The sequence below is a fragment of the Podarcis tiliguerta genome (assembly GCF_965153285.1).
Source record: "Podarcis tiliguerta genome assembly, chromosome: 14".
Classification (NCBI taxonomy): Eukaryota; Metazoa; Chordata; class Lepidosauria; order Squamata; family Lacertidae; genus Podarcis; species Podarcis tiliguerta.
This window is the reverse complement of record NC_139547.1, coordinates 38,789,453-38,817,022: the sequence shown is the minus strand read 5'-3', so window position 1 is coordinate 38,817,022 and position 27,570 is coordinate 38,789,453. Positions and strand designations below refer to the sequence as shown.

The 27,570-nt window shown below is 43.7% G+C and overlaps 1 protein-coding gene across 4 annotated transcripts in view; it reads left to right on the top strand.

Annotated features, from left to right (window-relative positions):
* SNX29 (sorting nexin 29) overlaps positions 1 to 27,570 on the top strand; it is a 222,063-nt gene that overhangs the window by 44,294 nt on the left and 150,199 nt on the right. For all 4 annotated transcript variants that reach the window (XM_083412536.1, XM_083412539.1, XM_083412538.1 and 1 more), the window contains one exon: positions 4,046 to 4,128. In XM_083412536.1, coding sequence (XP_083268662.1) covers positions 4,046 to 4,128 — 83 coding nt within the window. The remainder of the gene's footprint in view (positions 1 to 4,045; positions 4,129 to 27,570) is intronic.

The window sequence follows — 27,570 nt, the reverse complement described above, 5'->3', positions numbered from 1 at the left end:
AAGTAATTTTGAATATTATTAAGGGCATATCCATATTCTGCTAAATAAAATTTACTTCACCATTGAGTAGTTGCAAAGACGTATCTAACTTTTGGGTTCTGTGTCCAGTTAGAAAACCGTATTTGAGAGGGATTGTTTAGAATAAAAACTACTCTCCCTCCCCCCAACTCATTATTTTAGGATGAGGCTGAAAATCCTTCTTATTTGTAAGCCATCCATTGCCAACTTATGTTATGCTACTCTAGTAAAAAACAAAAGTTTATGTTAGATAGATTTTATTTTATTTTCTAGCTCAATATGTCGTAAGTTGGTGATCCATCAGTTCCAATTGCCACTGGCAAACTCTAGCTTTATGCTTTTGAACCTTCCATATCAGGGACTAAGAATCATGAGTCCCAGACCTAGACATGCAAGGGAAAAATGAAGCCAACACGATGTACTTTAAATCTATAGTCATTTTTTGGCACTATAATCCCCCCCAAAGTGTCTGTAGATTATTAGGGATCACAAAGTCTGTGGTCACTATAAAGCACATAAAGTTAAAAGCAGTAAAAGCAATTAAAATGTAAATATACTTTTCATGGGTAGATTATAACTTTGTTTTATTGAGCTTTTCAGAATTACAATAACTTTGTTTCATTACGTCTCTCAGAACTGCAATAAACGGAAAGCTATAATCTTCCCGTTAACCCTTCTCTTGCATTCTTTAAAGGCTAAAACTTGGTGAGTTTAGTTAAATTGTTTTCTCTCTCGTTCAGATTCAAGTGATAATTTTAGCAGAGTTGCTCCCGTTCTGTAAAGATCAAGTCTGATGCTTGGTGTTTGGATTCTGCACGCGGAAGCAGTAAGAGTAATATACAGCATAAAATGCCTTCGGGATCTTCATTAAAATTTCATCGTTGTGTAACGTATACTCCGTGGCCACACAGGAATTTGTACAGTTCTGGAGGAGGCTGAATTAAGCAAAGTTGCACTGACCAGAAATCTGACTTGACAGCTCTGTAATTATTAAAGAAAATATACTGGCCAAGTCATTTCCCAGTGAATTCTTAGGAGATTTCTCCTGAAGGTAATGTCACTTTTATGTAGCAATCATTCCCCAAGTTGAGAAAATGTTCCCTTGATTTAACTAGCACTGTTCCAAAGAACAACAGCTAGTTCAGCCTTGCAAATGGAATGAACGGTTGTTGTTCGTCCATGCTAAACGAAGCAGCTCGTTTCTTGGACACTGATCATAAGCACCACCATGGGTTTTCAAGGTGTAACAAGTTTGAACATTTCTGTACCCTTATCCAACACCCCCAAATCATTTTGTTGTGATTTATTAGCCGAAATGCCCCCTGTTTGGGGGAGTTATGGCAGGTAAGGAACAGAAGAAGAGTCTGCTAAAACAGGCTGGTGGCCCAAATAGTCCAGCACCCTGTTCTCACAGTGGCTAATCTACAAGAAGCCCACAAGTTGGACCTGAGTAGAACAGTACTCTCCAGTAGCATTATTCCCTCTGGCAGTGGTGTTTAAACATTGCTATCATGTGCCCAGAGTTTGTACTTTCCAGAAACAATACATGATTCCCCTCCCCACAAACCTTTCTTTTGTTTGTGTGTGTGTGCAGTTCTGAGAAACGTAATGAAACAAGGTTATTGTAATTCTGAAAAGTGCAATAAAACAATATACTCAAAGTATATTTGAGTAAATGTGGTATATCTGAGAGGTAAAAATGCTGCCAAAGAAAAGAAAAGAAAAGAAAGAGTGGTACCTCAGCTTAAGAACTTAATTTGTTCTGGAGGTCCGTTCTTAACCTGAAACTGTTCTTAACCTGAGGTACCACTTTAGCTAATGGGACTTCCCACTGCCGCCGCCACACGGTTTCTGTTCTCATCCTGAAGCAAAGTTCTTAACCCGAGGTACTATTTCTGGGTTAGCGGAGTCTGTAACCTGAAGCGTCTGTAACCCGAGGTACCACTGTATGTTGAAGAATGATAATTCAGTCTGCTAACGTTGACCAGTGTTTTTGGAAAATTGCCCCTAGTTGGGACAAAGGAAAAAAACCAAAACACCCCAGTAGCAAAAAATGAGATTTCTTGGGATGTTTTTCGTGCCCTGGGCATTTTTTCGTTGAAAGAAACTTGCTTGGGCATATTTTGCTTGCTAATGCTAGTCATGGGGAGGGGAAGCAGAGGAGGCGAAAGTTCTGCTCCAGGCACCTTCTGATTCCTAAGAGGTTCCTCAGGCATTAGCCACATGCTTTCAAGCTTAGCTTTATTAAAACAAAGACAATAGGAAGAAAGTTAAGAGCATGGGGAGGCAAACTAAGGCCTGGGGGCCGGATCCGGCCGAATTGCCTTCTAAATCTGGCCCGCGGATGGCCTGGGAATCAGCGTGTTTTTACATGAGTAGAATGTGTGCTTTTATTTAAAACGAATCTCTGGGGAATTCGTTCATTTTTCCCCTTCCAAAATATAGTCTGGCCCCCCACAAGGTCTGAGGGACAGTGGACCAGCCACCTGCTGGAAAAGTTTCCTGACCCCTAGTTAAGAGGGTTAGGGTGGTTGCTTTCAATATCTATTAGCCAAGGTGGCTGTATAGAAAATTTGGGTTCAGGAGCAAATTTATTGGGCGAGGGATGTTGCCTTAATGGCCTGCTTCTGGGCTTTCTGGAGGCGTCTGATTGTCCACTTTGGAAAGGAGGTGGTGGACTTTTGCGCTGATTAAGGAGGGCTGTGTTTTTTATCCTTAAATATACACCTAGCATCAAACCCTGCACTGTAGAGAATCACGGCATCCATATCACCCTGGTCATGGAATGTTGTTGCTTTTCCTCTTACTCATGTATGTTCCTTTAATCTGTAATCTCACCCACAGTGGCACGCAAACACAAATGCTGTGTGGTGATTAGAGTGTCGGACTAGGACCTGGGAGAGCGGGGTTCGAATCCATGAAGCTCACTGGCTGGCCTTGGGCCCAGTCGCGCTCTCTCACCCTAACCTACCTCACAGGGGCTGTTGTGAGGATGAAATGGACAGAACTGTGCATGCTACTTGGAACTCCTTAGAGGCAAAGCAGAATATAAATGCAGTGATACATATATAAATGCAGTGACCCTACGGGACCGCCTCTCCTGGTATGTCCCACAGAAGAACTTACGGTCTGCAAATAAAAATATCCTGAAGATCCCAGGCCACAGAGAGGTTAGGCTGGCCTCAACTAGAGCCAGGGCCTTCTCGGCCACGGCTCCAATCTGGTGGAACGCTCTGTCACAAGAGACTAGGGCCCAGCGGGACCTGACATCTTTCCGCAGGGCCTGTAAGACAGAGCTGTTCCACCAGGCCTTTGGTCAGGGCGCAGCCTGACCCCCTCCTCTGGCAATCTGCACAGAATCTTGCTTAATGGTTGCCATCAATTTGATTTTAATTAATTTTTATAATGAAAAGTTTTTAGAATGTTGGATTATTTTGATTGTTGTTAGCCGCCCTGAGCCCAGCTTCGGCTGGGGAGGGCGGGGCATAAATAAATTATTATTATTATTATTATTATTATTATTATTATTATTATTTATTTATCCAGTAGTAACAATATAGTGAATCAAATCTCCATCTCTTTGCGCTTGCATGTCTCTGAAGCCGCCATCAATTAGTGCAGAGAAAGGGCATTGTACCCTCCAGATGTCGCTGGACCACAACTCCCATGGTCCTTGACCATTGACCATGTTGGCTGGGACTGATGGGAGTTGTAGTCCAGCAGCATCTGAAGGGCACCATCTTGACTATTGGTGGAGTAGACATTGCTGGTTTAGATGGACCAACAGCTTGACTTTGGCATAGGGCTGCTTTATCAGTTGATTTGCACAGCTGCCTCCTAGCTGCAACATCCATCCAGTCACATGAATCGGAGTTTTATGGCCATGGCCACAGTTCTACTATATCAGGTATTGGATCCCCGTGTTTGCAATTTATTTTATAACTTGCTCCAGAGTACTTACCTGTTCCCCACCTTTAAAGAAGAAGACGAAGAGCAATATTATTTGTTGCTGTTCTTGTATTTGCAGAGAAAACGAGGTGCTCAAAGTACAGCTGAAGAAGTATGTAGGAGCTGTCCAGATGCTGAAAAGAGAAGGTCAGACTGTGGAAGGTGAGTGTGGGGAAAAACGGTCGCTTGTGGCATTATTGACAGTGCTTCTGTTTGCTGGTACGAAATGCATTGCTAATGAATCATTGCCAAAATACAGTTTTGAAAAATACAAGATGCTCCCCATTGGTTAGTATGGAACATTTTAATCCTGTAATTTCACACGACAAGGGAGGCTATTATCGTTCTACTATTTTTCGGTAAGTCTTGACAAAAGAGCAATTGATGGCTTATGCTTGCCGGTCCTGTGCATGTTGTGCAGGGGTGATAAGGCAGCTTGCTTTTGTCTCTGTATTATTTATGTGGCGATTGTGGTTGGTGTTTCTTTTAGATCCATAAAGGAACCAAGGCCCTTTCTCCAACGGATGACAATAAGTGCTGCTTCTGCCTTAAGAGGTTTCTGTTTCTAGGGCAAAGTTGAGGAATGATTCCTTTAAAGCTCACTCCCTTTTTGTGCCCCCCTCTTTTCTTTTAAACACTCCTTTGTGATCGCTTGGAAACTATTTAAGATTTACAGAGCATTGTGGCTGTATCCTCAGTTCTGGGCTAATGCACAGCCTGTGCGAGTGTTTGTTTAGGTACTGTAGGCTGGATACAGATTTAGTGACCCACACTGGCACAATTGTACCTTTTTTTACCATCCCCTCCATTGGGTGGAGTTTGATTTGTGCAAAGTCCTTCCATCCCTCTTTTTCTGATTTTTTTCATCCCCCTTTGGGCAGCCTTTTCTGACACATTCCACATTCATGAGGAACCCCTGACTCTCTGGAGAGTCTTTTTGGAGGATGCAAGACTGCAGTGAGGAGAAGGGGACAGAAAAGCCCCATTGGCTGAACAGATTTTTGCTCTCTCAACTCTAGATCCAATCTCAACTCTAGATCCACCCAGGTTTTTGGCTGGGGCCAGAAGATCAGAACATGTTACTCGAGACTTTCAGAGTGCTGATGGGAACCTACACAAATCCTTCAGCAACTAAGGCCCAGGGGCTGGATCCGGCCAAATCACCTTCTGAATCTGGCCCACAGACAGTCCAGGAATCGGCATGTTTTTACATGAGTAGAATGTGTCCTTTTATTTAAAATGCATCTCTGGGTTATTTGTGGGGGATAGGAATTCGTTCATCCCCCCCCCCAAAAAAACCTACAATCCGGCCCCCACAAGGTCTGAGGGGCAGTGGACTGGCCCCCTGCTGAAAAAGTTTGCTGACCCCTGTCCTTCAGCATTCATCTGAGGCCCTTCTCATGGAGTTCCTCTGAGGGAGGTTCAGAGGCTGGCAGGAAGGGAGAGAACCATTTTGGGTTGTAGCTCCCCAGCTGTGGAATGTTCTTGGTGAAGCATGCCAGAAAAACCGTGTCTCAACTAAGCCACCTGACATTATAGGACGATGTGTTGAGATGCCTCTCACTGAGGAAAGATGAGGATCAGGAAAAGCTTTTCCCCAGACCTGCACACTTCATGCCTCATACTGGGGAGAGGAGCACCAGGAGGACCTCGTCTTCTGATCTTAGAGCATGGGGAAATCAATGCTGAAGATGCCTATTGAAGGCCTGCAAACAGGACCTGGGTACAAAAGCACTTCCCACACGTAGGATTCCCAGCAACCCCTCAGAGTGCCTCTGACAGTAGTGGTAGGACAAAGCCATTATGTCCAGTAGCTATTAAGAACCCTAGCCATGGAAACCAATATAGAAGTGTCTTCTTTCAGGCTGTTGGGTTGGATCCAGAGTAAATTTGTTTTTGTTTTTTTAAATATCTCATTGACTTGGGACAAGTTAGCTGTGACTTGGGTTTCGGCCCATTAAAATCTGTCCCCCTCGACACATTCTGATTTTCAGTAAAATGTGTTCTTCTCACTCCTCAGGTTTATTTTTATTCTGGAAGCAAATTGGCTGGAAGTGAGGGCTGCGTTCTTTTGCTGTATAGAATGACTGGCTGAAAAGAGAGAACTAGTACTTTTTAAACATACACACACACACAGGCACTTTCGATGGAGAAAATTAAATCTCTTGACAGGCGGTAAAAAGCCTTTTAGTACTTTTCTAGTGCTTTAAACTGCGGAAATAAGTTTTCCATTGGTATTCACAGCTTGAGCGCTTATAGATTGAGGGTTTTCTAAGCTCCTGGAGGAATTAAGTAACTTAATTCCTGTTTGTAAAACAATTTAAATCAATATAGCTATGTGATTCTTCTTGCAAGTATCATAGCCTGATTTTTTAATAAGAAATACGTAGACATAAATTCTATTCATGAATTTCCCTTGTAAGTGCACTCATCTATGCTCCCATAGCCCCCGCAAATTTTCCTACAAGAAACACTTTTTCCTGAAAAATCATATTTGTTTTTTTTTACTGAAAGTTTAAAGATTAGAGGATAAAATGTTTCAGCAGTTTATGTATTTCCATCATTAGTCTCTCACATAATTTATTATTATACAGCCACATTTATAGCCCTGTATTAAGCGTGAGTTGGCTGAATCACATTCTGCTGTTATGATGAGAAATTGAGGTGTGAGGAATAGGTTCTACTGCTTATGGTTAGAAAATAATTCATCAGACTGGTTTGAAATTTGGCAGTGTACGATGTGTAAATCTGAGAATGGCCTATGCTGAATTTGGGATCGAAAGGATAAGAAATTGGCTACGCTTAATTCCAAGTAAAGACATTTTTAATTTTCTTATATTTATCTCACCACCTTTCTTACTTCCTTTTAGCATTTGTATTCCATCTTTTATCCAAGGAGGTCACAGTGGTGTGCAGTATTCTCCTGTTCCTCAATTAACCCCCACAACAACCCTGTTGAGAGGCAATGAGGCTGAGAAGCAGTGACTGGCCCAAGATAACCCAGTGAGCTTCATGGCTGAGTGGGAATTTGAACCCTGGGCTCCCAGATCCTAGACCAGGGGCCAGCAAACTTTTTCAGCAGGGGGCCGGTCCACTGTCCCTCAGACCTTGCAGGGGGCCGGACTATATTTTTTGGGGGAAAAAAATGAACAAATCCCTGTGCCCAGAGATGCATTTTAAATAAAAGGGTACATTCTATTCATGTAAAAACACGCTGATTCCTGGACTGTCCATGGGCCGGATCCTGCCCCCAGGCCTTAGTTTGCCTACCCATGTCCTAGACCCACACTCAAACTGCAGCACCACACTTGCCATCTTCCGTCATGGAACCTAAAGTGGTCTTCCATCGCAGTACTATATTCAGAACTGCTTAGCTGCAGCAAGGTGATGGCTGGCCTTGTGTGTCTTCCTATGTTAAGGCTGAATAACCCCTTAGCCTACTAGAACAGTAAGCTCTTCAAGGCTGAGGCTTGGTCTGTGAGAATCTTACTTAGAAATAGCAAGCATTTTCATGCAACTTATACTTCCAGAGGCTAAGACTGGCCAGAAACCACCACCTTGCAACAGCAGAATGACCAAATCTATTGACTAACTTGACCAGAAAAATGCCTTCTTAATAGCGGCTACAAGCACGCTACACGATTAATGAGTAAAAGCACATACCAGAGCTAACAAAGCAAGCCATATCCTCAAACAGACTGTATAAATGGGAGAAATCTTTCTGGGGAAACTGCCCCAGCAAAGTCCTTCAGTTTGTTGAAAGTAAGCCATTCTCAGCACAACGCATTAAATCATTCCTAGGATTTCAGCCTATGGGTGGTAAATATATATACTGATAAATGTGAGAAAGACAGGCTGAAGTCAAGAGCACAGAAAGTCAATGTGGTGCCTTCCAGATGTTGGACTACAGGTCCCATCATCCCCAGCCAGCATAACCCCGATTAAGTTAGTGATGATGGGAGTTGTAGTCCAACAACATTTGGAGGGCTGCAAGTTGGCTATCCCTGATCAAGAGATTGCGTCGAGTGACTTGACTCTCCTGTCCCTGCATGGCTTTGACTTTGCGCTTCATTAGATAAATGTTTTGAAGCACTATGGGGTTGTTTTTTGGTGTACTGATTTGTATTAAAAAATATTCATGAGAACGATCCTTTTAAGCTGCTTAAAATACAAAAAATTATCCTTCATTAGATACTGACTTAGTGTAATTACTGGCGGGGGGGAGGGGAGGGGAGAGGAAATAACCTTGGCTAGCTATATTCTTCTGTGTTACAATTATGTAAATGAAGGAGTGATAGGAATAGAAACTGTGTGGGTTGGTCAGGTTTTACACAAGAAAAAAGGGGGTGGTGATAGAACGATAGTTTCTAAAAATGAACGGCTCTGCGCCATGCCTTCTGGTTGTCTTTCATCAGCTGTGGGTTACATTTCCATCACTGATACTAAGAATAAATTTGAGCTGCATATGTTTTATAATACATATGATTCCAAAAAGGATGTTTTGTTGGAGGCTGATTTATGTAAGGAAAAAGCTGTATTACTACAAACCTGCATATCTATCTATCTATCCATCCATCCATCCATCTATCTATCTATTTATGCATGTTGCTGCTATGGAAGTGCTATAGAAGGGTCCACAATTTTTGGCTGGTCTTAACGCACAAGCCAAAAGATGATGAACTCAGCGCTGAACAGCAAGGCATGTTCTGGTCTGAGGCCAGGTTCTAGGATGAAGGCTGCAAGGCTGGCCAGAGGTTTCAGGACCTCGGATAGCTCTGAGCAAGCCACTTGATCCAGCAAAGGCTGAGAGTGGACAGGCTTTTTAAAGCCTCTGCTACGCAGACTACCTCTCCCATGCTCTGTCCTGCCTGTCATTATGATGTTAGATGATGGGCAGATGGGTTGTCCCGCCTACCTATCACCTTCCCTTGTGCGTTGCTTTCCATGCACTCAACAGACAGTGGGTTGCCAGGCACTTGGGAATCACAATGTTTGACTTAGTGTTTGCACGTGAACCAGGCCATTGGCTGGGTTTCAGAGAACTGCAAAAGCAGTTCTGCAGCTCACTTGGTTGGAGCATGGTGCTTATAAGGCCAAGGTTGCATGTTCGAGCCCCGTAAGGGACAGCTGCATATTCCTGCATTTGTAGGGGGTTGGACTAGATCAGGGGTCATAAAACTTTTTCAGCAGGGGGCCGGTCCACTGTCCCTCAGACCTTGTGGGGGGCCGGATTATATTTTGGGAAAAAATAATGAGCGAATTCCTATGCCCCACAAATAACCCAGAGATGCATTTTAAATAAAAGGACACATTCTACTCATGTAAAAACACGCTGATTCCTGGACCGTCCGTGGGCCAGATTGAGAAGGCAATTGGGCCGCATCCGGCCCCTGGGCCTTAGTTTGCCTACCCATGGACTAGATGATGCTCAGGATCCCTTCCAACTCTATGATTCTATGTCTAAATATGCTTTGGGGCTTAGGAGTATTTAGGTTGTGGCTCCCAATGCCACCTGGCAAGCAAGTTCTGACACGGGGAAGGCTTTCCAGAGCAGGTTTATTTTATTTTTATTGTATTGAATTTATACGCTGGCCTCCATCCAAGGATCACAGGGTGGTTTTACAGTATAAAAACACAAAAATACATAACGTAATAACAAACAAAACAATACCCTCCAGTTTAAAAGGCCATAGATTATTTAATTAGTCAAAGACCTAGGAAAAGAGGAATGTCTTCACATGGTGTTTAAAGAAATGCGTTGAAGGCATTAGACAAACCTCCCTGGGGAGAACATTCACAAATGGGGAGCCACCACAAAAAAGGCCTGTTCTTGTGCTGCCCTCCTCTGGGCCTCTTGTGTTTGTAGTACAGTGGTACCTCTGGTTAAGTACTTAATTCGTTCCGGAGGTCTGTTCTTAACCTGAAACTGTTCTTAACCTGAAGCACCACTTTAGCTAATGGGGCCTCCTGCTGCTGCACCGCCAGAGCACGATTTCTGTTCTCATCCTGTAGCAAAGTTCTTAACCCGAGGTACTATTTCTGGGTTAGCAGAGTCTGTAACCCAAGGTACCACTGTATACAGTGGGTCTCTTCATAAGAGAGAGAAGTAGTCCCTCAAGGCATGTGCAAGCCTGAGGATACACCTAAAGAGAGATGCTTTTTTAGCATATGATAAAGCTTCTAGGAAGTGTGTGTCCTTTATTTTGTAACCTCTATTGGAAAAAAGTTATGTACAGTCATACCTCGGGTTACAGATGCTTCAGGTTGCGCGATTTCGGGGTTGCACACTGTGCTGAACCCGGAAGTTCCAGGCTTCGGCGCTCGCACATGCGCAGAAGCGCCGAATCACAACCTGTGCATGCGCTGACCCGCGCATGCGCTGCGGGTTGCGGACGCTGCGGGTTGCAAATGTGCTTTCCGCACGGATCACATTCGCAACCCGAGCGTCCACTGTACTTATTAGTTCTGGGTGCTGCTTATATCCAATTGCATTGGAAATGTTTAATCAGTCCGCTTCAGATTTACATACTGTATTTTGGCGAACGGATACCGTTGGATGGTTTACTGTACGTTTCCGAGCACAATTCAAAGTGTTGGTGCTGACCTTTAAAGCCCTAAATGGCCTCGGTCCAGTATACCTGAAGGAGCATCTCCACCCCCATCATTCAGCCCGGACACTGAGATCCAGCACCAAGGGCCTTCTGGCGGTTCCCTCATTGCAAGAAGTAAGGTTACAGGGAACCAGACAGAGGGCCTTCTTGGTAGTGGCACCCACCCTATGGAATGCCCTCCCATCAGACGTCAAGGAAATAAGCGAATCTCTGACTTTTAGAAGACATCTGAAGGCAACCCTGTTTAGGGAAGATTTTAATGATTGAAGTTTTAATGTATTTTTAATCTTTTGTTGGAAGCCACCCAGAGTGGCTGGGGAAACTCAGCCAGATGGGCGGGGTATAAATAATAAATTTTTATTATTATTATATTATAATTAATTTGTTATAATATCTGTATCATTAAGATGAACTATTTATCTGGATTGTCATATTGGGCTGAATCTGACACTAGTCCTGCCCAGAGGGTTACATCCAAGTAGACCCATTGAACTTAATGGGTGTGAGTTAGTCATGTCCATTAATTTAAGTGGGTCTGCTCTTGAGTAAAACTTCATTGAATGCAGACCACGATGTTTTGAAATGAATCAGTGTTTGGGTTGTTACTGTAATACTGCTTTATATTTTCTGTTGTTACGGGAGCCACTGTGGGCACAGTTATGTGGGAAAGCGACATACAAACTGAAATAATAAATACACGAATAAACAAAGAATATAAGATCCCCCTGGAACTGGCATTAAAGGCTTCAAGCTTTTGCAGTTGCTCAAATCATAGAATCATAGAGTTGGAAGAGACCGCAAGGGCCATTGAGTCCAACCCCCTGCCAAGCAGGAAACACAATCAGAGCACTCCTGACATATGGTTGTCAAGCCTCTGCTTAAAGACCTCCAAAGAAGGAGACTCCACCACACTCCTTGGCAGCAAATTCCACTGTCGAACAGCTCTTACTGTCAGGAAGTTCTTCCTAATGTTTAGGTGGAATCTTCTTTCTTGTAGTTTGGATCCATTGCTCCGTGTCCGCTTCTCTGGAGCAGCAGAAAACAACCTTTCTCCCTCCTCTATGTGACATCCTTTTACATATTTGAACATGGCTATCATATCACCCCTTAACCTCCTCTTCTCCAGGCTAAACATGCCCAGCTCCCTTAGCCGTTCCTCATAAGGCATCGTTTCCAGGCCTTTGACCATTTTGGTTGCCCTCCTCTGGACACGTTCCAGTTTGTCAGTGTCCTTCTTGAACTGTGGTGCCCAGAACTGGACACAGTACTCCAGGTGAGGTCTGACCAGTGCAGAATACAGTGGCACTATTACATCCCTTGATCTAGATGCTATACTCCTATTGATGCAGCCCAGAATTGCATTGGCTTTTTTTTTTTTTAGCCACAAAACATTTTTGAGGTAAATAGAGGGATGTCCAGGTTTCAAAGCTAAGCAGGGATTTGAGCTTCCAGTTCCCACATCTGAGCCCACCGTGCTAGCAACTGCTGCACCGCAGTTCATCTTTGACCTAAATAAAAACAAACCGAGAGATTTATTCAATTTTACTTAGGTGTCACTCAAATGACTTTTTTTTTAAAAAAGAGACTTTATAATTCCTTTAGGCACAACAGCTCAGAACTAATATTATCATTTGGTGGATGTCAAATCATCATAATAAAGCTAACAGTTATCTTCACTTGAAGCCTTTTTAATTTATTTGGTAATAAAAAACCCCCCACAATATATGTTCAAAGAATGAGTTCATTGCCGAATTAAAGTGGTTCTGCAGCACGTGGACGAAAAACTTTCTAAGACCGCAATTACATTTTAAATTTTCAGTTTAATTGTTTAGCTATGCCTATTTAATCCATTATAAGCATTTCTTATGAATATACATAACCTGAATATCAAATACTTAGAGATTCCCTTCCTTTGAACACAGAGGATACAGCTTCTTTATAAACTGTGAAAGTGCCAGGCTTAAGGAATCAAAGTATAATTCTCAAGTCATACGCAGGCAACTCCAAAGTGTGTGTGTCTGTGTGTGTGTTTTTAAACGGAGAGTGATACTTTTCAGTTTTATAGAAGCAGATAGATGTGTGCCAAGGAGATGGGATTGTGAGAAAGAATACTGTCCTGCTGGATCAGACTAAGGGCCAGCCTAGTCCAGCATCCTGTTCTCACAGTGACCAAGATGTCTGTGGAAAGCGCACAAGCGAAACCTAAGCACAACAGCACTCTGCCTCCCTATGGTTTACAGCAACTAGTGTACAGACCTGTTAAGGTCTTTGCCAGTATTCTGCTCTACTTTTTGTAAGTGAGCATTAGAGCAGAGGTTCCTAAACTTGGGTCTCTGGCTGTTTTCGGACTACAATTCCCATCATCCTTGACCACTGGTCCTGCCAGCTATGGATTATGGCAGCTGTAGTCCAAAAACAGCTGGAGACCCAAGTTTGGGAAACCCTGCATTAGAGGGTCCCTCAATTCTCCCTCTGTCTGTCCCTCCCTCGCTCCCTCTTTTTGCTTCAACACATTAAGATGGTTAAAAATTAAAGAAAAGGAAAAGGTCCCTTGGACGGTAAAGTCCAGTCAAAGGCGACTATGGGGTGCGGCGCTCATCTCGCTTTTCAGGCCGAGGGAATGAGCTCCGCTGGGAACAAAATAGTTAATTTAAAGCTCTGTTTTCCCCCCTTCCCCTTTCAAAATACCCTGCATAACATAGGGCTAAGGAGCTTGTTGTAGTTGTGGCCCTATCAGCTGTGTGAAAACTGACGAGTCCAACGAAAAGGGTAATGGCCGTATTTTTCCGTGTATAAGACTAAATTTTTTTTTACCAAAAAATTAGGTTTAAAATTGGGGCTCGTCTTATACACAGGTAGTGTTGAGGGATGTTTTCTTAATTTGGAGTCCCTAAAAGCAGGGGGCGTCTTATACATGGGGGTGTCTTATACATGGGAAAATGTGGTATATAACATGGGAAATTTCAGGGTCTCTTTGCTTTTAATTTATGCTGATGTGTCAGATGCTGGTAGCGCTTTGTCTTAAAAACCTCTTTCTTTTTGTTGTTGCAAATGACAAGGAACGCTGGAATAAACCAAAACTGACCCACTAATTTCCTTCCATTTTATTGCTGGAGATGAGATCTTCTATGTCTAAAATATATTAGTTTAGTTCTTAAATTTATCTTTTGAAGTAACTTGGGTATGGACAGATGGGGCAGTGGAATTCAGTCTTTTTTACATTTGGAAGTTTGTCAGGAGCCATTTCCCTGACATTCTGGCGAAAGCTGTATTCATCAGGGATACCAGAATTGTGTGGCTCACATAGATTTTCAATTTCAGCCCTGCTCCATCATAATTAATATGTTAGTTGTGAGTAATCTTCTTTACCTTCTTGCGTTATCCAAAGAAAAGGTCCTGATAAATAGACCTTAGAACACTGTGCATTTTAGGATTTAATGTAATTGCAGGGAATGGCTCAGAATAAATCAGATTATTGGGATTTGGATTTTCACATTACAAGGAAAGATATGGTTGGTGGCAAATATTTGTTTTTTTAAAAACTTTGCTGGAAAAGGAGAGAGAGCCTGGGAACTAGATGAAACGTGTTTCTAGTTGGAATAGGTTCAATGCTTGGCCATACGGGTTGCTAATCCTTGATACTACTGTTAATTGGGAAACTGGGGAACAAACCCTGGATGTTTCAGAGACATTTGTTTGCTGGAGGTGTAAGCAAGACTTCTAAATTGAAATATATGGCTATTTATTGCATTTATATTCCCACCTTTACTTCAAGGAGCTCAAGGCGGCATGTATTTTTTCTTCCCCTTCCCCTTTTGTCCCTTGCGACAACCCTGCGAGGTAGTTTAGGCTGAGAGAGATTGTGATGGTTCCAAGGTTGCCCTAGGACCTTCATGGCCAGGTAGAGATTTGAATCCTGGACTCCCAACTCCTAGTCCAACACAGCAACTGCTGCGCCGGTAGCTCCCATGTCTGTAGCCCTGAGGCCTCTAGTTCCTTTTGTCAGGAGGAAGGTAGTTGTCAGTTTCACCATGAAAGACAAAACAACCACTTGAAGTGGAAAGGAAACAGCTATCTTAACCAACCTTACATCATCATCAACAACAATTTTATTTATACCCCGCCCTCCCCGACCGAGACCTGGCTCAGGGCGGCTAACACCAAATATATAAAATACATTAAAAACACAAAATCAAACAATTAGTTTAAAATACAATTCGAATCACATTTAAAATCAAAATAAAATTGAGTGGGAACCCACAAATCATAACCGTAGGAGTAAGGAATTAAAATTTCACCAGGCCCAACCACTTGTGCTGGTCCCATATGGGCCAATAGAAATAGCCAGAGAGGCCACTTACATGCAGGGTCCCATAGAAAGAAGGGGGTCAGACTGGGCCCAGACCAAAGGCCTGTCGGAACAGCTCCGTCTTGCAGGCCCTGCCGAAAGATGTCCGAGAACAAGGCAGCTGCTGCATCTCTCGCAACTGCATAGTTGCAGTGTCACAAGTCTTTGTTTATTTGGTTATTGCCGGCTTCACCAATCTGCTTGGGTTGGGGGGAGTGGACAAAGTTTTGTCTTGAGTTTAAAAAATAATAATAATCTTTAGCCGACCAATCACACCAGTTAATTAGCTTACACACACATTGGTGGCATTCAACTAAACAATTGTGCAAGCAGAACAACTTCCTCCTGCACGGCATGACTCCCCATCTCCTTCCCCCACATGTGCCCTGTGCCATCCCCAAATCTGGTCTGGAACCTCCAGAAGAGAATGTCTTGTTGGGCAGGCAAAAATCCTTGCACTGATGGAACGCTTGCCTTAGGGCTGCTTTGAATACTGTCAGGAGCTCGGCCTACACTCGATTAGGACCCTGACAGAGACACATGCCTGACTGGCATGTTCCCTCCCTCCTGGTCGATCGTTTGGGAACTTCAGAAGCTTTCTTCTGCCCGAACATCACAGCGACCGATGCCAACCGAAACCGGCACACTTAGGGATCAGCAGAGTTTGCACAGTTGCGTAACAGACCTCAGCATTTTGGCTAATCTACTTTATTTACATATAAACACACACGGAGCACTGCAACATGGCTCCCTCTCTCTCTAGCATCAGACAGCAAAGAGAGAGAAAAAGGACAATAGTCTCACTTCACGGAACACAGTAACACAAACATCCTGTCTTTGTCACTTCCCACTCTGTGGAGTCAAAATACATACCATCATGTGAAAGACAACAATCCCATTACTGCAATCATGGAGCAGGAATTCTAATAAATCCCTATGTCTAGTTAGCAAGCCATCCTCTATCAAGTCTGACTTTTTGTCCATATAGCCCTAAGGTTCCTCAACAAGCAGGGGTCATAGATGGAGACCTCTCCCATCCCCCTGCTACCTGATAGTTTTAAATGGAGATTCCGGAAATTGAACCGGGGACCTTCTGGATGGAAAAGTTGTCCTCCGTTCACAACACTGACTACAGTAACATGTCCTCTGCCCTGATTTATTACCATTTCACGCACAAAATTCCTTGGGAAGGTTGTGTTTGCATTTTGTGCATGAGCAACATGTATAACCACAGGACACTTCTTCTGGCATGCCATATATTTATTTAACTGAACTCCTGCCTTTTGCCAGAGGCTAAGCAGAGATAACGAAATGTTCTTAAAATCTGAGAGCCGGTGTGGTTTGAAGTCTTGGAGGAGCGGTTGGGTAATAATGCAAGCAGCAGGTTAATTATCGAGTGATGTTTTCCATGTACTTCTCTTAACGCTGGAAGGGAAGGATTAATTTTTAAAGCAGTAATTTTATTGCAAACTCTTGGATTTGGGAGGTTGGTGAGTGCAGCCTGTGCGTCTCTTGCTCTTTCCTCCTCAAAATAATGGTACAGGATTTTATAACACTGAGGCAAGTGGCTTATCACAGTGTACACGGTGATATTTGTGTTGTTTCGCTGTTGTTGCCAGACATTTTATCAGTAGTCTACCACATTGCCTTAAGAGTTTTTGACTTCTTTCCTCTGAGGACCTCTCCAGCTGCTGGGTCAGCACAGCTGATCTGAGTTGGCACCGGCTGGCAGAGCTTACATGGTTTTATTATGTTGTTTTCCTTATGGGAAATATTAGTCCATTGCTGCTTTTGGACAGCAGTGATTTTATGTTGCTGTTTATCCCCTGTGTGGTACAGCTGACTTTACAAATAGCCCTCCTAATTTACCACCCTTCTTTCTTTGCAAATATGCTTTTAATCTCTTTATGTTCTAGAATGGTATTGAGCAATTGCTTCATTGGAAGTTAGGTGTGCCCAAGTCCTGTGGTGAGCAATGGGAGACAAGGGCTCACTTTAGCGCTCAACAGTCGGATGTTAAACAAGTTTACTTGGATGTCTCCCTGAATGCAAGCAACATTCCTTCCCAGTTGGGGTTTTCTGAAGTGACTGATTTGCATCACCTAAGCCTTGACCTGGATGGTGCTGAATTTTGGAGAAAGCTCACATTTCCCCTAGAAGTGCTACCTTTCCGTAAGATCGAAACCAAACCTCCTAGTTGCTCAACTGCCTGGTATAATTTAGAGTGACAAATACCTCGTCAGAAAGGAACAGCTGGAAATGCCCAAATACTTTATAAGGCATGTATAAGACGCCCCCTATTTTTGGGGACTCGGATTTAAGAAAATGGGGGGGGGGGAGATGGCCCAGAGTATAAGATGCCCCTTAATTTTTGACATTATTTTTTAGGGGGAAAACCTAGTCTTATACACAGAAAAATATGGTATATCCTGCCCTTGCACCCTTGCACATCCATTCTAAAGCATTAAAAAAAACCCCAACAGCATTCCAAAAGCATTTTCTCATCCAGCCATTTCAGCTTTGCCAGAAACAGTGCCTTTCAGCAATCCTGCCTGGATAAGCAGGGGCGTTTTAAGATTCTGAAACTCTGGGCAGACTGGCAGGCAACTGCCTTGGGAGTTGCTGGAGCTCTAATGTCGGAGGAAGTGAAGAAGGATCCTCTGGTAGATCATCAGCTGGAGCTAGGGATTCCAGGAAGCAAACACGTGTTATTTGAACAGGACGTGATAGAGGATCTGGGCTCTTGGGTAGTCAGCCCCAGCCAATGATTCCAGCATCTGTTATTGCAGAAGAACTCATTTCACAGGCACAAGTTGTTTCACAAGGAAAATCTAGGAGTGTAATTATAAGAGAGCTCCAGCGGACAAACCTTGATGTAAATCTTGCAGTCAACAACTCGCTGAGCTGAGATGATGAAGATGGGGATGATGGTGACGACACAGCGAGTGAATCTTACCTTCCTGGAGAGGATCTTATGTCTCTTCTGGATGCTGACATACATTCTGCTCACCCAAGTGTCATTATTGATGCTGATGCTATGTTTTCAGAAGATATTACTTTGGTTGTTCATGCTTTTGGCGCTCATCACTTTCCAGGCTTAGCTTGTCCCGAGTTCTCTTTCTTCCCTTAAAGAGAGACTCTGAGCTGTTGCGTGAATGTAAGTCTGTTTTTAATAATAATAATAATAATAATAATAATAATAATAATAATAATAATAATATCTTTATTGTCATTGCCCCCTTCGGGGACAACGAAATTACTTGACTGCTCCATAAAAACACTAATTAAACAATACAGTATAATACAGCAAGGGAGATTGGATGACTTTCAAAGTCTGGGCTTCCCATTCAGGGCCGAGATCGCTCTGGAGAAGAAGCTGTTCTTAAGACGGCTCATTCTTGTCTTCATCGTCCTGTATCTCTGTCCCGATGGCAAGAGCTCGAAGAGGCAGTGACCAGGATGCGATGGATCTTTTACTATGTCCAGTGCCTTCCTATGTCACCTTGTGGCATAAATCTGCTCTAAGGTGGAGAGTGGGCAGCCAACAATGCTCTCTGCTGCCTTAACAACCCTGCACAACCCCATCCTGTCCTGGGTAGTACAGCTTCCGTACCACACACGTAAGCCATAAGTGAGCACGCTCTCAATGGCACAGTGATAGAAGGCAAGCAGCAGTTTCTGCAGAAGATGGTTTTTCCTTAGTATTCTCAAAAAATACAGTCTCTGCTGCGCCTTCTTCACAAGCCCCCTTGTCATACATTTGTATGAAAGAAGGTGGCTTGATGGAGCCTCATTTGATAATGAAAGAGGCTCTACAAGCAAAGAAGGGGAGCCAAACCTTGACAAGAAGAATAAACCTGTCCAAAGCCCGGTCTCTTTAGGAGAGGACTTGCAGTGGTGGCTGGATAAGGATGGGATGAAATTTATTTCTATTGGTGCTTTATATTCTGAGCTTGTGGCAGCGAGCAGTAAAGGGGAGTTGTATCAGTGGAAATGGAGTGAATCTGAACTTTACAGAAATGCACAGAATCCTTCTATAAACTCAGCCAGATGGGGAAACTCAGCCAGATGGGCGGGGTATAAATAAATAAATTATTATTATTATTATTATTATTATTATTATTATTATTATACATCACCCACCTGCCGTGTACCTGGGATTAACCAACGAGAAAATCCTCCTCCTTTCTGCAAACAGCTTCAGAGCAACTGTTGCCACAGAAAACAATAAGGTAGCTACCTGGGTAGATGAATCCTTGAGTTCTGTAACTTCTAAACTAGAACATACGGCACAGACGTACTCTGAACTTCAAGGAGAGCATATAGTTTCCCTGCATTGCTGCACTCTTTACTCCTGTGCTCAGCTGGAGAATAACCTGTACTGGTGGGGTATAGTTCCTTTTAGCCAAAGGAAGAAGATGCTAGAAAAGGCTAGAGCCAAAAATAAAAAATCTAGTTGTTTTCAGATTCCTCCTAAAGGAATCAGTAATGAGGAAGATGGATACACCTCGCCAGGGAGGCCATTCCATAAATGGGGAACTGCCACTGAAAAGGCCATGTTGTGGGGCAGTGCCACCTGGGCAGCCCGCAATGGTTGACACCACAATCCAGGGGTCTCACCTTTATGGGGACAGTATCTGAAGAAGTGAATACTTGCGATGAGGTGAGGTTTGCTGCCTGTGGAAACACAACCACAAATCTCTTGCTGATTGTCCATCACAGGACACACATCCAAATATGATTCCTTTGTTGTCAGAGAGAAATTTTGCTTCTTAGATTAGTGATGGCGGAGATACAGACAGGTCTCACTTTATTGTGGTTAGAATCTGCTTTTGCAAAAGAAGTAAAAAAAAAAAAAAAGTATTTTCATTTTATTGTAGTTTTCTTTCTATATTTGTTCAATAGTTCTTTATTATTATTTATTAAAAAGATAGGAGGGCTAGTGCATTATCTTAGTCTCCCAGATACAGCATTCTGCTACCAACTAGGAGTATTTATGTGTACCTTAAGATGAAAGTTCTTACCTTATCATCTTAATAGTTAACAATTTGCCTGTTGGGATAACTGTTACAAAGGAGGAGGTGAAAAGGCTGGAGCTTTGCGCTAATCATTCCTAGCAGCAACTGAGCGATGCCATCAAGGCAGGTAATTCCTAATTGTCCTTGATTGCTCATTTCTTCATTGCTGGGATAACGCAAATTTGAGCCAAGATGGTTGTTGGCAGTGCGACATCGAGCACTTTGAGCCAAGCACGAGCTCATTCCACAAATAGTGCAACTGCCCGAGCCGCAAGACTGACAGGCCACCTGTTTCCTCCAGCTGTTTAAATGCTTGTCAGATCCACTTTAGCACCGTTTAAAAACCCACTTCTTACCTTGAGCCATGGCTTGAACAGCAGCATTCCCAGATATTTGCAGTTCAGTTCAGTCCAGTACTATTATTATTTTTGAATTAGCTGTGAACAAATATCCCAGCTCCTGTCCAAAACCCAACCACAGTGGTGCTTATTTGGAAGTAAGAAGCAAACTTTAATTGTAGCAGATCAATGGTACAGACTTAGTGGCTAGGAAAGTATCTAGTCCCGGTGCTCTTACAAAGCAAAGCGGTGGCAGCAGCATAACCAGTTCAAGAGGCAAAGACAAGGTTCAGCAGTCCAGGATAGGGCTGGCCGACATCTGGTTTTCAACATCATGATATATCACCAGCTGAACATCATGATATACCACAGTGTCTGAAATAGTGGTGGAGCTCCCATTGCTCGGTCCCTGCTCCTGCCAACCTAGAAGTTCGAAAGCACGTGAAAGTGCAAGTAGATAAATAGGTACCGCTCCGTCAGGAAGGTGAACGCCGTTTCCGTACGCTGCTCTGGTTCGCCAGAAGCGGCTTAGTCATGCTGGCCACATGACCCGGAAGCTGTCTGCGGACAAATGCCGGCTCCCTCGGCCAATAAAGCGAGATGAGCGCCGCAACCCCAGAGTCGGTCACGACTGGACCTAATGGTCAGGGGTCCCTTTACCTTTTTTTTAAGTAGAGGCATTGGCTGGCTTCATGGTTTTCCCCGCATCATGATTTTTGCATAGTGTGGATACACACACACACACACACACACACACCCTGATTCATGATATATTGCTAAGTCAAACATTATGAAACCAATATGGACTTCAAACGGGTTTTGGATGATACATCGATAAGTTGCTCAGCCCTAGTCCAGGATTGGTAGCAAGAGTTCCAAGACCTGACAGTTGTTCTAACATGTTTCCCTGCCTTCTAACCAAGTATTTAAGCAGGAGCAGAGAAGGCTCGGCTACTCACAAGAAGTTGTGTCCCTTCAGCAAATCCTGACCTGAAGACAGGCACTCAACTGGGGAGTGGGGGGGTATTCTCCCCTTCTCTTGATGCACCACATCTCTCTGGGAGTTCTTGCTGGGTGCACCTCCTCTCCCCCCAGTCTCTCCCAGTGTGTCACAGATGGCTGTACCTAAGATTTCCCTCTCATCCTCTAAGGGATGGGAAGGGCTTGGGTCTCTCACCTTGTCAGAGAGCCAGTGTGGTGTAGTGGTTAAGAGTGGTGGACTCATAATCTGGGGAACCGGGTTCGCATCTCCGCTCCTCCACATGCAGCTGCTGGGTGACCTTGGGCCAGTCACACTTCTTTGAAGTCTCTCAGCCCCACTCACCTCACAGAGTGTTTGTTGTGGGGGAGGAAGGGAAAGGAGATTGTTAGCCGCTTTGAGACTCCTGAAGGGGAGTGAAAGACGGGATATCAAATCCAAACTCTTCTTCTTGTCAGCTCCAAGAGCAGAGGAGGGCTTCATCAAGCTAGCTCTGCTGCATAGTCTCATTCCCTGCCCAACTTTGAGTCCATGTCCTCACTCTTGAATGTTTCCTGTTTTTGTTTTGGATCAGAGGATTCAGAGGGAGCCATGGCCATTAACGCATCTGCCTTAATGTTTCACTGCATATAGAAGTTATTTTTCAGACTGCATTTGCAGCAACGAAGTGTAGTTCATGCCAAGTGCAAATTGGATATATCTTTTGGTACGTGTGTCATCTACAGGGCAATTGAGAACCATCTCTATTAAATAAGACCCCTCTTCAACTTCAGTGGAATTCTGGCCAGATGAGAGAATATTTTAGCAAATCAACTTTTTTTTTTTAAGCAAAGCAATGTGCTCACCCAAGTAATTGCAGGCTGCTCCTCTTAGTGACAGAAACCTTTTGATCATTTCTCTTTGCATTGCGAAGTGGTTTTGACAAGCTCTTAAAATGAGGTTACCATTTAATTTCCATTAGCCAAAGCAACACTTCCTGAAACTCAACAGTTACCTAACCTTGCTGTAGCCCTTGTTGGAGGTAGGCTGGTGTCAATATTGCTACCATTTGTCTAATTAGTTGAAATTATTTTGTGGTTTTTCCCACCCCCTTGAGGGTGTGCAATAAGGTAAATGGTAGGAGAAATTATTTTTCATGTTTTTATGATGATAAAACTGGTGTTCAGCTGGTGTTCAAGGGACATGACAGAGTCATGGAATATAACAATACAGTGGTACCTCGGGTTAAGTGCTCAATTTGTTCCAGAGGTCCGTTCTTAACCTGAAGCACCACTTTAGCTAATGGGGCCTCCTGCTGCTGCTGCGCCGCCAGCGTGCTATTTCTGTTCTCATTCTGAAGCAAATTTCTTAACCTGAAGCACTATTTCTGGGTTAGCGGAGTCTGTAACCTGAAGCGTATGTAACCCGAGGTACCACTGTAACAATCATCATCATCATCATCATCAAGTCCTCCCGATCTGTTTCCCCCAGCGAGTTTAGAACTGATAGCACTGAGTCGTGTCCAGTGGTTTTGCCTTAAATGAGGAATCCACCATTTGTGGGTAGACAGGAAATGCTATTTTTTTTGTCAGTCTCCCCTGTCCATTTAAGCCATTGCCGCCGCCCTCATTCTGCCCCTGAGACTTTGTCTACAGCAGGAAGGGTGAAGCCTATATTGCCCTGTCATATTGAAGCACTTTCTGCTAGGGCAGGAGTGGTGAGCCTCAGGCTTGAGAACCGAGTCTGCCCCTCCAGGCCTTTCTCTTTGGTGCTTAGTACTCTACTCCGTCTACATCTACTCTCCACATCACATTGACAATTTCTAGGCCACACCTCTCACAAGCCTGGGGCCTCCTTGAGTGCTTTTGCCTGGCTAGATCACATTCTTGAGCTCTTGCTTGCTTGGAGGTGTGTGTGTGTGTGTGTGTGTGTGTAGAAGCACTATTTCTGGGTTAGCGGAGTCTGTAACCTGAAGCGTATGTGACCTGAAGCGTATGTAACCCAAGGTACCACTGTATTTTCTGAATTCTAAAAATACCTGGCCAGTACTGGGCACTCCCTGCTAGTCTATATCTATCTATATCTATATACCTACTGCTTGATTGCAAAAACACCCCTCAGTGGCTTACAAAAAGGATAAAACTATAAGCAAAATCAGCAGAAAAACAATTATTTTAAATAATCCAGAAATAAATAAAACCTAAAATAACTCACACAACCTCCCATTTCAGCAGCAGGGTTACATTTCCAGTGGTCCGCTCAGACTTTGGATGCCTTTATTTCCAGAAACTTCTGGTGTTGGGGCATGTAGAATATGGGACTTACGGGATTCTTGTGTGATTGGGGAATGGCGACAGGGAAAAAACCACAATTTTATACTGTGAATACTAGGAGTGGAGGGCCAGTGGGATTTGGGATTCCCTGCTGTTACAAACTCAGCAGCAGGCTCTTAATGCTTTTATTTATTGGGCCGATTGAAGTTCTCTGATCAAAGGCTCCATTCAAGCTCTTTGATTTCCCTCTTCCTCCTTCTGCACTGACTTCATTTGCTTTGTATCTGCCTATGACACTTGTAAGCAGTTTGACTGCTTGCTGAGCTTGGCAAACGCCAAACTCTCTGGCTGAAGGTCTGTGGCAAAGGGGCCCTTTTGATAAGGCTGGTTTGCTTAAATAATCAGAAAAAACAACAGCTCTCACTTTTTATGGATTCGTCTGTTTCTTCGTCCCATATGGCTTGGATCTGGACTGGGTTAGTTGGATTTGCTTCCCATCGGAAATCAATGGGACTTGACGTAACCATGACTAACACTTTGCATTGAATTTCAATAAGATACAAGTTCAGCTAACTTCGTCTGGATCTAACTCTCTGTTTTGCTCGTTTGCTGCTACGCATTTTCAACCACATTTCTCAGACTCAGTTTATTTGATTTTAAAAGGGGGCATTTCTCTTTCCCTCCCCCAGTCTGCTTTTTAGTCTTGTCCTATATAATGTCCTTCCACCCGCAGGTTAAAAACTGATTTATTCCAATAGACTTTTGCTCTTTACGGAAAGGCCTTTTAAATGTGTTGTGCCGTTGTTGTTGTTGTTGTTGTTGTTGTTGTTGTTGTTGTTGTTGTTGTTGTTGTTGTTGTATCTACTACCTGTGCAGTGATATATTTGAGTTTTTGTTGTTGTTGTTGTTTAGTCGTGTCCAACTCTTCGTGACCCCATGGACCAGAGCACGCCAGGCACTCCTGTCTTCTACTGCCTCCCACAGTTTGGTCAGGTTCATGTTTGTAGCTTCGAGAACACTGTCTAACCATCTCATCCTCTGTTGTCCCCTTCTCCTTGTGCCCTCAATCTTTCCCAACATCAGGGTCTTTTCCAGGGAAGCTTCCCTTCTCATGATTTGGTTTTTACTTCACTTTAATTCCATTATATTTTAATTACTTCTTAGCTATTATATTTTATATGTTCGTAGCTTTCTGTGTTTTAGCACTGTGTGTTTTAATTTTTGTAATCCACCTGGTTCTGGGGGAAAGGTGGGAAGCAAACAAGCAAGCAAGCAAGCAAACAAAACAAACAAACAAACAAACAAACAAACAAACAAACGGCTGCATTATGACAGACTTACCGCCTCTTTGAGCCCAGGGTCTGGGAGTCTCCTTATATAGTTCTGATGTACTTTTGCTATTGGTACATTTGTCCTGGGTGTTTAATATGTGGCTGAATGAGCTGGAAGGGCTTTTCAGATTGCTGGCCATTTACTGCAGGAGATTTTTTGGCAAGTTTCCCCTTCTTGTTTTTATTTAATTGTGTTTTATTCCGTTTGATTTCCTCCCTGCTTTTTAGTCCAGAAGGATCCCCACGGCAGCTTACAGAAACACAATAGAACTGTGCTATTGAACAGTACTGTCGCTGGGAGTGTTCTCATCTGCTTTCATCCCATCTTGCTTTCATGACTGCTGGAAATAATGTGAGATGAGATAAGTTCAGTGAGAATCCACCCACCCTCCCCAAATATACAGCTTAATCAAATGAAAAGTGTGTGTGTGTGTGTGTGTGTGTCTATATCTATATCTCTATATCTATATATCTCCCAACAAACACCAAGTAATATAATCAAGGAAGTAAAGTAAAGTAAAGTTCAGGGCTTCCCAAACATTTTCTTGCTCACAGTCCTATTTGATAGCGCTGAAAATGGCAGCGGCCCACAAGTCATGAGTTGAAGCAGAGCCAGGAATGTCCAATGGCCCTTGTTCCACCAGGATTTTGACACCTTTTGCACGTCAGAAAACTTTTCACTCCATATTGTCCCTGCTCCATATTGTCTCCACTATCTGGAAGCAGCTTTCTGGGGTTTCAGGCAGTGGGTCTCACCTAGCCCTTACCTGGAGATGCCGGAAATTGAACCCGGGACCGTCTGTATGTAAGGCGTATGTTCAACCACTAAGCTACGGCCCTTCCCCCTAGCTTCCCTCTAGCTTTCTAGGGTTAAAGCCGGTCATTAAAAAACTGGAAAGCTAGACCCCCTCTGGATATTCATTAATGGATTAAGGGTTGAAAGGGTTCGTTTTGGAATAAAAAAGCATAATGACTCTGATTCTTTGATGATAATAAAGTTCGCTTTTCACTCCCCAACATGCCTCTCAATATTCCCCCTTACTTTGCCTTGTCCATAATGTTTCCTTTGACTCATGCCACTTCACTCAGTAAGACTTCAAACATGCAGGTTCGTTTTTTGTGTGATGGCCCTGGCTACACAAATAAACAAGATTCATAACGTACAGGAATAATCCGTGTTATGTTTACTTGGAAGTTAATTCCTGCGGTGCTCAATCGGACTTAACTCCAGAATAAACACGTACAGGGTTGCGGCTTCTCGGCTGCTGACAGCTGATTCTGAACAACACAGAAACAGGCTGTGTGTGTGAGGAGGCGGATCAAGAGCCCCAAATCTCAGCCTCCTCTGGGCACTCCGACGGATGTATCGACCACTTGCCTTTTCGTCTTCTCCATAGGAATGTGCTCCTGCACCCCCTTCTTTAGCAATTTCATTTAAAGGTTTTGCGAGCTCTCTAATACCACCTAAGTATAACGTTCCTGCTCTTGCGATTTATTGATTTAAATATTTCGTGGAGCATACAGCCGGGCAGCGTGCAATGTCAAAACACAATGCTACAAGCATAACTTCCATTAATACATCAAAGGTGCATTGATAGGAATTAAGAAGAAGAAGAGTTTGGATTTGATATCCCGCCTTTCACTCCCCTTCAGGAGTCTCAAAGCGGCTAACATTCTCCTTCCCCTTCCTCCCCCACAACAAACACTCTGTGAGGTGAGTGGGGCTGAGAGACTTCAAAGAAGTGTGACTGGCCCAAGGTCACCCAGCAGCTGCATGTGGAGGAGCGGAGACGCGAACCCGGTTCCCCAGATTACGAGACTACCGCTCTTAACCACTACACCACACTGGCTCACAAGAGCTAGTGTAATGTAGCGGGTAGAATGTTGGACTATGACCTGGGAGATCAGGGTTTGAATCCCTCCCTGCTCAACCAGAAAGCGCACTAGGTGACTTTGGGCTGGCCACTTTCTCTCAGGCTAACCTACCTCAAAGGGTTGTTTTTTGAGGATAAAATGGGGAGGAAGAACCATGAACAGTGGTACCTCGGGTTAAGAACTTAATTTGTTCTGGAGGTCCGTTCTTAAACTGAAGCTGTTCTTAACCTGAGGTACCACTTTAGCTAATGGTGCCTCCTGCTGCTGCCGCATGATTTCTGTTCTCATCCTGAGGTAAAATTCTTAACCCGAGGTACTATTTCTGGGTTAGCGAGTCTGTAACCTGAAGTGTCTGTAACCTGAAGTGTCTGTAACCTGAGGTACCACTGTACACCACTATGAGCTCCTTGGAGGAAATAACTAATTAAAAAATGGCAACAAATCACTGTTCCGAAGCCCTATTTGAACAATACAATTAAAACCCACCCCATCGCTTCGATCTCTTCTTTTTCTTCTTTGTTGTTACTGCTTTTTGTGTATTGGAAAACGAAAGTAACTACATTTGTTGAAAAAGATGTCTAAAAGAAAGCAGAGGATGACTCTTGCCCAGCGGCAGAGCCTATGCCCACACTGCCTAGGGCGGGTGCGCTCCCGAGGGGGGCATGGCATGGAGGGTACCCTCCCAGGCTTGGGATACCCACTCGGATGCCCAGAGTGGCGTGCGTGCCCTGCAGCCAGGAACAGAGCGAGCCACCCATGGGGCAGAGCGAGCCGCCAATGGCGGATATTCAGCCGCTACCCACCCGTGACTCCTAAGCCTCCCCCAAGCTGTCAAAACGAAGGGGGAAGAGG